General features: G+C 44.2%; 1 protein-coding gene across 1 annotated transcript; it reads left to right on the top strand.

Moving 5' to 3' along the window:
• Positions 1–542: 542 nt before the first annotated feature.
• On the top strand, positions 543–2,267 carry LOC138440372 (large ribosomal subunit protein eL6). The gene has a single exon (XM_069589779.1). It carries the CDS (start codon positions 1,376–1,378, stop codon positions 2,237–2,239), a length of 864 nt encoding a protein of 287 aa, XP_069445880.1. The 5' UTR covers positions 543–1,375; the 3' UTR covers positions 2,240–2,267.
• Positions 2,268–10,458: the final 8,191 nt, after the last annotated feature.

Below are 10,458 nucleotides of genomic sequence, written 5' to 3'. Positions count from 1 at the left end.
CAACTGGAATTCAATCACCTCCACTAGCTTTGTTTGTAGTGATGCTTTCTAAGGCCCACTTGACTTCACATTCCAGGATGTCTGGCTCTGGGTGAGTGATCACACCATCGTGATTATCTTGGTTGTGAAGATCTTTTTTGTACAGTTCTTCTGTGTATTCTTGCTACCTCTTCTTAATATCTTCTGCTTCTGTTAGGTCCATACCATGTCTGTCCTTTATTGAGCCCATTTTGCATGAAATGTTCCCTTGGTATCTCTAATTTTCTTGAAGAGATCTCTAGTCTTTTCCATTCTGTTGTTTTCCTCTATTTCCTTGCATTGATTGCTGAGGAAGGCTTTCTTATCTCTTCTTGCTATTCTTTGATACTTTGCATTCAGATGCTTATATCTTTTTCTTTCTCCTTTGCTTTTGGCTTCTCTTCTTTTCACAGCTATTTGTAAGGCCTCCTCAGACAGCCATTTTGCTTTTTTGAATTTCTTTTCCATGGGGATGGTCTTGATCCCTGTCTCCTGTACAATGTCATGAACCTTTGCCCATAGTTCATCAGGCACTCTATCTATCAGATCTAGTCCCTTAAATCTATTTCTCACTTCCACTGTATAATCATAAGGGATTTGATTTAGGTCATACCTGAATGGTCTAGTGGTTTTCCCTACTTTCTTCCATTTAAGTCTGAATTTGGCAGTAAGGAGTTCATGATCTGAGCCACAGTCAGCTCCTGGTCTTGTTTTTGTTGACTGTATAGAGTTTCTCCATCTTTGGCTGCAAAGAATATAATCAGTCTGATTTAAGTGTTGACCATCTGGTGATGTCCATGTGTAGTCTTCTCTTGTGTCGTTGGAAGAAGGTGTTTGATATGACCAGTGTATTTTCTTGGCAAAATTCTATTAGCCTTTGCCCTGCTTCATTCCGTATTTCAAGGCCAAATTTGCCTGTTACTCCAGGTGTTTCTTGACTTCCTACTTTTGCATTCCAGTCCCCTATAATGAAAAGGATATCTTTTTTGGGTGTTAGTTCTAAAAGGTCTTGTAGGTCTTCATAGAACCGTTCAACTTCAGCTTCTTCAGCATTACTAGGAAGCAACAGAACTGGACATGGAACAATAGACTGGTTCCAAAGAGGAAAAGGAGTACGTCAAGGCTGTATATTGTCACCCTGCTTATTTAATTTCTATGCAGAGTACATCATGAGAAACGCTGGGCTGGAAGAAGCACAAGCTGGAATCAAGATTGCTGGGAGAAATATCAATAACCTCAGATATGCAGATGACACCACCCTTATGGCAGAAAGTGAAGAGGAACTAAAAAGCCTCTTGATGAAAGTGAAAGTGGAGAGTGCAAAAGTTGGCTTAAAGTCTCTTTCCCATCTTGCAAGATGGCGGGTGAAAAGGCTGAGAAGCCAGATACTAAGGAGAAAAAACCTGAAGCCAAGAAGGCTGATGCTGGCAAGAAGGCTAAAAAGGTGGAAAAGGTGAAGAAGGTTAAGAAGGGGAAGCCCCACTGCAGCCGAAATCCTGTCCTGGTCAGAGGAATTGGCAGATATTCCCGATCAGCCATGTACTCCAGAAAGGCCTTGTACAAGAGAAAATATTCAGCACCTAAATCCAAGGTCGAAAAGAAAAAGAAGGTTCGTGCCCTTGCTACTGTCACAAAACCAGTTGGTGGCGACAAGAACGGTGGTACCCGAGTGGTCAAACTTCGCAAAATGCCTAGGTATTACCCTACGGAAGATGTGCCTCGGAAACTGTTGAGTCATGGCAAAAAACCCTTCAGTAAGCATGTGAGGAAGCTGCGTGCCAGCATCACTCCTGGGACCATTCTGATCATCCTCACTGGGCGCCACAGAGGCAAGAGGGTCGTTTTCCTGAAGCAGCTGGGCAGTGGCTTGCTACTTGTGACTGGGCCTCTATCCCTCAATCGAGTTCCTCTGCGTAGAACACACCAGAAATTTGTCATTGCCACCTCCACCAAAATCGATATCAGTGGTGTGAAAATTCCGGAATATCTCACTGACACTTACTTCAAGAAGAAGAAGCTGCGTAAACCCAGACACCAGGAGGGTGAGATCTTCGACACAGAGAGAGAGAAATACGAGATCACAGAGCAGCGCAAGGTTGACCAGAAGGCTGTGGACTCGCAAATTCTGCGAAGAATCAAAGCTGTCCCTCAGCTCCAGGGCTACCTCCGCTCTGTGTTTGCTCTCACAAATGGAATTTATCCTCACAAAGTAGTATTCTGAACTTCTTGCAAAGAACCTAATTAAATAACTTGTCGTTTCAAAAAAAAAAAAAAAGTTGGCTTAAAGCTTAACATTCAGAAAACTAAGATCATGGCATCTGGTCCCATCACTTCATGGGAAATAGATGGGGAAACAGTGGAAACAGTGTCAGACTTTATTTTTTTTGGCTCCAAAATCACTGCAGATGGTGACTGCAGCCATGAAATTAAAAGACGCCTACTCCTTTGAAGGAAAGTTATAGCCAACCTAGATAGCATATTAAAACGCAGAGACACTACTTTGCCAACAAAGGTCTGTGTAGTCAAGGCTATGGTTTTTCAGTCTGCTAGTTTATTAATTGCTGAGGGAGGATTATTAAAATCTTCAACTGTAATGATGGATTTGTTTGTTTCTCCTTTCAGCTCTAGTAGTAGTTGGTTTCTGCATGTTAAGCTTTGTTACTCAGTTCAGTTCAGTTCAGTCGCTCAGTCGTGTCCGACTCTTTGCGACCCCATGAATCGCAGCACGCCAAGCCTCCCTGTCCATCACCATCTCCCAGAGTTCACTCAGACTCACGTTCATCGAGTCAGTGATGCCATCCAGCCATCTCATCCTCGGTCGTCCCCTTCTCCGCCTGCCCCCAATCCTTCCCAGCATCAGAGTCTTTTCCAATGAGTCACCTCTTCGCATGAGGTGGCCAAAGTACTGGAGTTTCAGCTTTAGCATCATTCCTTCCAAAGAAATCCCAGGGTTGATTTACTTCAGAATGGACTGGTTGGATCTTCTTGCAGTCCAAGGGACTCTCAAGAGTCTTCTCCAGCACCACAGTTCAAAAGCATCAATTCTTCAGTGCTTAGCCTTCTTTATGGTCCAACTCTCATGTCCATACATAACTACTGGAAAAATGATAGCTTTGACTAGACGGACCTTTGTCAGCAAAGTGATGTGTCTGCTTTTTACTTTTTTATTAATATTTTATCTAAGTTTGTCATAGCTTTCCTTCCAAGGAGCAAGCTTCTTTTCATGGCTGCGGTCACCATCTGCAGTAATTTTGCATCCACTATTGTAGTATATACAGAGTGTTCTCACTGCACCAAATATGTTCTGTGCTCCACCTGTTCACAACTCCCTCACCCCACCCCATTCTGTTGCATTCTATCTAAGTGTGATAATTTTCTTTTCTCCCTGTTAGCCCAAATTGATTTTTGAGTATTCCATACCAAAATGATCCTGGTATTCTAGAGTCTTTAATTAAATATCTGGTATTTTGTACAGGACTGTTGGAAACTAGTCAGTTGTTTAGGCTTTAACAAGGAGAGTAAATGGAAGCTTCTGCTTGCTTTTCATCACTTGACAACCTCTCCTCCTTTCTAAAGACCATTAACTTAGCTGATATTTTAATACTTGTAGTAAATTCAAGCAATAAAGATGTATACAAAAGTCTCCCCTGCCTTACATCCTGTGAGGTTCTTTTAATGATTCTAGATACCTTCACAAGCATACATACCAGCACGTGCCTTCTTGTATGATGGTCATGCTATATCCCTCATGATAATCATGAAAAGTAAATTGCTTCCCTGGGAGTAACTTGGGTTCGCTTTACATTTGTCCATCATCTCCTGGAGTTTGCACATAGTATTCTCTGTGTGTTACTCCTGGCCCTTTTTAAACAAATGGTCACAGACACTTCGGTACACTGCTTTGTTTTAGCACATTATCCAGGTTTTAACATCTTGAATATTGTGCCAACTGTATGCACTTCCACTTATTTCACAAGTAACAATAGAGAGCTGGTGAAAGTATGCTGGGCCTTTGATGTAGCTAAGTTTTGAACAGGGAGGCAAATAAAGTTAATTCACAAGGTGTTTGTTCTGTTTTTGTTTTTAATTTATTTAAGATGTTTGGATATGGTAGTAGTTGGGCACAGTTCCAACACAGGGTGTTTGCGAAGGCCTTGAGAATGTCCCAGGAAGCAGAGCTTTCAGTTTGAGAACTGGAACAGTTGATCACCCAATATGGGGTTCTCTACCTACCTCTTGTGCATACATAAAATCTCTCCTGCTCTTAGCAGCTTGGCAGAATAGAGGCTCTGCATGGGCTGTCATCTGGGTTTCTGGTGGAGGAGTGTGGGAGGGGAGATGGGAGCTGGATGGATACATTCACACCTGAATCCTAAGTCCTATTGGTGGACTGGTCAGCAGGAACCAACCTATATTTAAAAGCCTGTGTCTCGGGGGTTTACTGATTCCCAGCAAAGAGATATTTGTCTAAAGGGGAGATGAGAAGTAGGAGTATCACAGACAAGTGACAGGATGGCCTGGGGATGGGGGACTTGGGAATGATTTTGATGTCATTGAAGCACAAGGCTGTGTCCTTTCCTCATAAGACAACTGGATGGTGAAGAAAGTGGAAGAGTATACTGAGGCAGGCCTCCTGATTGCTGGTGTGTTGTCCTGGGTAACTGTAGCTTTGAAGTTTCTTCATTAGATACTTCTCTTTTGTTAGCCAGGAGCTTCTTAAAATATAACAGACTTTGAAAGTGCAAACAGATTTAAACACTCATTCAGCAACTACTTACTGAGCCACCTGTTAGGTGCCAGGTGTTATTCATTTCAGTTCAGTTCAGTTGCTCAGTCGTGTCCATCACCAACTCCTGGAGCCTACTCAAACTCATGTCCATCGCCTCGGTGATGCCATCCAACCATCTCATCCTCTGTCATCCCCTTCTCCTGCCTTCAATCTTTCCCAGCATCAGGGTCTTTTCCAGTGAGTTGGTTCTTTGCATCAAGTGGCCAAAGTATTGGAGTTTCAGCTTTAGCTTCAGTCCTTCTGATGAATATTCAGAACTGATTTCCTCTAGGATTGACTGGTTGATTTCCTTGCAGTCCAAGGGACTCTCAAGAGTCTTCTCCAACACCACAGGTCAAAAGCATCAATTCTTCAGCACTCAGCTTTCCTTATGCTCCCACTCTTACATCCACACATGACCACTGGAAAACCACAGCCGTGACTAGCCAGACCTCTGTGCACCTGCCTTTTTGTCCCCCATGTCTTAATAGGCAAGACTCCAGCCTCCATGATATTCCCTGAGTTCCAAAGAGCAGAGTCAAACAGTTGCTAATCAAGCGAGGTGGTTGTTATTCAATCACTCAGTTGTGAACAACTCTTTGCGACCACATGGACTGCAGCATGCCAGGCTTCCCTATCCTTCACCATCTCCCAGAACTTACTCAAATTCATGTCCGTTGAGTCAGTGATGTCATCCAACCATCTCATCCTCTGTTGTCCTCTTCTTCTGCATTCAATCTTTCCCAGCATCAGGGTCTTTTCTAATGAGTCAGCTCTTAGCATCAGGTGGCCAAAGTATTGGAGCTTCAGCACCAGTCCTTCCAATGAATATTCAGGATAGATTTCCTTTAGGATTGGCTGGTTTGATCTCCTTGCTGTCCAAGGGACTCTCCAGAGTCTTCTCCAACACCACAGTTCAAAAGCATCAATTCTTTGACGCTCAACCTTCTTTATGGTCCCACTCTCAAATCCACATACATGACTACTGGAAAACCCATGAAAGTGAAAAGTCACTCAGTCGTGTCCAACTCTTTGTGACCCCATGGTCTGTAGCCTGCCAGGCTTCTCTGTCCATGGGAATTCTCCAGACAAGAATACTGGAGTGGGTTTCCTCACCATCCTCCAGGGGATCGTCCCACCCCAGGGATGGAACCCAGGTCTCCCACATTGCAAGTAGCTTCTTTACCATCTGAGCCACCAGGGAAAACCCATAGATTTGACTATAGGGACTTTTGTCCAGATAGGCAAAGATCAAGAGAGGAGCACCCACAAAACTACCTGATTAGGAGAACTGAGCAGCTAAAACCCTCCACCCTAACACCCCAATCTTGTCAGAAACCCTACCCACCCTTTTAAATTTTGTATAAGAGAATGCCAGACTGTTACTCCCTGGATCCTTATCACATAACCCTGCCAGACTATGTAACCTTTCCTTATTCCTGGGGTGGGGGTTTGGGATGGCACAGTTGAGGTTTTAGCCTATGTTTTCCCCTTTGCCTGGCAAATAAATAAATCCACTCTTTCCTTCTCCTCCAAGACTCTGTCTCTATTTCTGTGCACCAAGAGCCAAAATTTGGGTAGCAGCAACATCCCCATCTGCAAGGAGATTAAACCAGTCAGTCCTAAAGGAAATCAGTCCTGAATATTCATTGGAAGGACTGATGCTGAAGCTGAAGCTCCAATACTTTGACCACTTGATATGAAGAACTGACTCATTGAAAAAGACCCTTATGCTGGGAAAGATTGAAGGCAGGAGGAGAAGGGGGACTACCGAGGATGAGGTGGCTGGATGGCATCATAGCCTCAATGGCCATGAGTTTGAGCAAGCTCCAGGAGTTGGTGATGGGCAGAGAAGCCTGGCATGCTGCAGTCCATGGGGTTGCAAAGACTCGGACACTACTGAGTGGCTGAACTGAACTGAATATCCCCAGAGATTTTTGTCTTCACCTGCTGGGACAGAGAGGTTGGGGGCAGCAGGATAGAAGCTGCCGAATGGTAACCTGTTATAATCTAGCCTGGGATTTTCTGACCAAAGCCTGTGGCTGAACCTGAGCAAGCAGGACATGGCTAGGGAAACTGACACAACCATACTGTAGGGACTCATACAAATATTGAAGGGACCTAGTTACCACCAGAGGATCCCCTTCACTTCCTGAGATTTCTTCTCAGTCATCAGAAGGACTGACAGAGATTGCCAGCACCTTCCCTCCAGAACTCTGTTTACCTTGCCTGTTAAAACCAGCACAGTATAATCAGACAAGATCTCTTTCCTTCCTCCTGCCACCAGCTCCATCAGCTTATCTCTAATTTTAATCTTCTCAAGTGGATTATTCTCAGCAGCATAAACAAACATGGCCCATTATCTTCAATCCTAAAAGCAAACTCCTTTTTTTTCTATACTCCTCTTCTTAGCAAAGCTCCTTAAAAGAAATGCTATCTATTATTTTCATATTATATTCTTATCTCAGTACACCACTTTGCTGAAATGATTAACTTTATTAAGATTGCTTACATACTGCCAAGAACAGCAGATATTTTTCTGAATATTAAATTCCAGTTTCTTGCATTTGAAGGAATTGATCTAAACAGTTTCCTGGAAATAATTTATTCTTCCACATTTACTCAGTTGGAGAAGGAAATGGCAACCCACGCTAGTACCCTTGCCTGGAAAATCCCATGGACAGAGGAGCCTGATGGGCTACAGTCCATGGGGCCAAAAACAATCAGACATGACTGAGCGACTTCACTTTCACTTTACTCAGTTCAGTTCAGTCGCTCAGTCGTGTCTGACTCTTTGCAACCCCATGGACTGCAGCATGCCAGGCAGACCTCCCTGTCCATCACCAATTCCCGGAGTTTACTCAAACTCATGTCCATTGAGTCGGTGATGCCATCCAACCATCTCATCCACCTTCAGTCCCTCCCAGCATCAAGGTCTTTTAAAATGAGTCAGCATCAGGTGGCCAAAGTATTGGAGCTTCAGCTTCAACATCAGTCCTTCCAATGAATATTCAGGACTGATTTCCTTTAGGATGGACTGGTTTGATCTCCTTGCAGTCCAAGGGACTCTCAAGAGTCTTCTCCCACACCACAGTTCAAAAGCATCAATTCTGCCCCCTCTCCCCTACTTCAGCTCTTATTTTCTTCATGGTACTTACCTGCTTAACAGTCCCTTATTTGTGCTTGTCACATTAGAAGATAAACTCCCTGGTGTCAGAAGTCTTTTTCTTGTTTACCACCGCCTCTAACATGGTGGGGTGCAGCGGAAGCTAGAGAATATGAGATAAATACTCATTGAAGAACTGGCGAAGTCCATATACTGGCAGTTTTCTGGGCCAGTTAGTGGGTCACTAGTCACAGATTCTCCTGGGGAAATCCTTGACACTCAGTGGCCTCTTGGCTGATTGGCCTTTCTGCCTGGGCATTCAGTAGTCACAAGCTGACACCTGCCTTGTAGGACCTAATCAACCCACACTTGCCTTCCCTTCACTGATGTCTTCCTGAGTCTGGCTCCTAGAATGCTCAGCATCTCAGGGCCTGGGCTGGATCTCCATAGGCCAATAGCTAGCAGGCTAGGCTGCAAGCCTTTCAGACAGATTGCTCTGTCTGGTAGTCTCTGTCCCAGTGAGCTGGCTCCAGATTCTACGCTGGTACTGGGGTCTGCTGATCCCCCACATAGGCAAACAGTGGGAAGACACAGCTGGAGATTGTAGGTCATTCCTGTCATAGTTTTGTCATTTGCAGAACAAATTTTGATGCCCTGCACTGCCCTGCTCCTGACTGAGCCTAGTTGACTCCTGCTGCCAGGACTTGCTGTGTGTGAATTCGATTTCCCAGAATGACACTGTGGTCCTCAGAACTGCAACAACCACAGTGTGTGTGAAAAAGCTGTCCCAGCATTCATGCTCTAGTAGTCAGACCAGGGATCTGGACAGGATTCTGGGTCCAGAGGGGAGAGGGCAGGGCAAAGAGGACAAAACTCGGAGGGGAAAGACTCAGTAAAGATGCTCCCCTTGGAGAGCCATCTGGGCTCTCAGGCACTATCTGCTGCCTAAAACTAGTCAGTGTTGCTAGTTCTTGGGGATTGTCCAAGACCAGCGTGTTGTCGTTGTTTCAGTTGCTCAGCTGTGTCCGACTCTTTGCGACCCCATGGACTGCAGCACGCCAGGCTTCCCTGTCCTTCACCATCTCCCAGAACTCATGTCCACTGAGTCGCTAATGACATCCAACTATTTTGTCTTCTGGCGCCTGCTTCTTCTCCTGCCTTCAGTCTTTCCCAGCATCAGGGTCTTTTCTAATGTATCAGCTCTTTGCATCAGATGGTCAAAGTATCAGAGCTTCAGCATCTGTCCTTCCAATGAGTATTCAGGATTGATTTCCTTTAGGATTGACTGGTTTGATCTCCTTGCTGTCCAAAGAACTCTCAAGAGTCTTCTCCAGCACTACATTTCGAATACATCAATTCTTCGGTGCTCAGCCTTCTTTATGGTCCAACTCTCACATCCATACATAACTACTGGTAAAAGCATAGCTTTAACTATATGGACCTTTGTTGGCAAAATAATGTCTCTGCTTTTTAATATGCTATTAAGTTTTTTAAGGAGCAAATGTCTTTTAATTTCAAAGCCATAGTCACCATCTCAGTGATTTTGGAGCCCAAGAAAATAAAGTCAGCCACTGTTTCCATTGTTTTCCTATCTATTTGATATGAAATGATGGGACCAGATGCCATGATCTTAGTTTTCTGAATGTTGGGTTTTAAGCCAGCTTTTTCACTCTCCTCTTTCAGTTTCATCAAGAGGCTCCTCTTTGTTTTCTGCCATAAGGGTGGTGTCATATGCATATCTGAGGTTATTGATATTTCTCCTGGAAATCTTGATTCCAGCTTGTGCTTCATCCAGCCCAGCATTTCACATGATGTACTTTGCATATAAGTTAAATAAGCAGGGTGACAATATACAGCCTTGATTTGTTATGCCCAGAGTCCGAGTCCCCAAAACTGAGAGAATAAGACATCCACAGCAATGCAAAAGCATGAAGGGGTTTTATTTCTAGCTCGAGCTAGGGCTCCCGCCACATCCAACGCAGTGGAGTGGAGCGAGGAGCCCCCAGCCCAGATTTACAGCAGTATTTATAGGTTTTAGAACAGAGAGTTGGCAAGGGCTGATTGGCTGCAGGAGTTTCCTAGTATTTACTAATTGGCTAATCTTTATTGGCTGCAGGGGTTTCCTGGTATTTACTAATTGGCTATTGGCTGCAGGGGGATGTCTTTTACGTCCTGATAAACTCAAACCAGGTTACGGGGAGTATGCTGATTAGACAAGTCCTGGCATCCGCGGGGATGACCTCACTGCTTTCCCGTGAGTCCTACCTTAGTCCCTGAAGCCTATCATGGCGTTTGTTAGGTCCCAACAGATGTACTCCTTTTCCTACTTGGAACCAGTCTGTAGTTCCATGTCCAGTTTTAACTGTTGCTTCTTGACCTGCATACAGATTTCTCAGGAGGCAGGTAAGGTGGTCTGGTATTCCCATCTCTTTAAGAATTTTCCAGTTTCTTTTGATCCACACAGTCAAAGACTTTAGCATAGTCAATGAAATAGAAGCAACCTACTTCTACTTTTCTGAAATTCTCTTGCTTTTTCTATGATCCAATGGATGTTGACAATTTGATT

Source organism: Ovis canadensis, chromosome 5 (assembly GCF_042477335.2).
Source record: "Ovis canadensis isolate MfBH-ARS-UI-01 breed Bighorn chromosome 5, ARS-UI_OviCan_v2, whole genome shotgun sequence".
Taxonomy (NCBI): domain Eukaryota; kingdom Metazoa; phylum Chordata; class Mammalia; order Artiodactyla; family Bovidae; genus Ovis; species Ovis canadensis.
The sequence above is the reverse complement of the archived record's forward strand: the minus strand, read 5'-3'. Positions and strand labels throughout refer to the sequence as shown.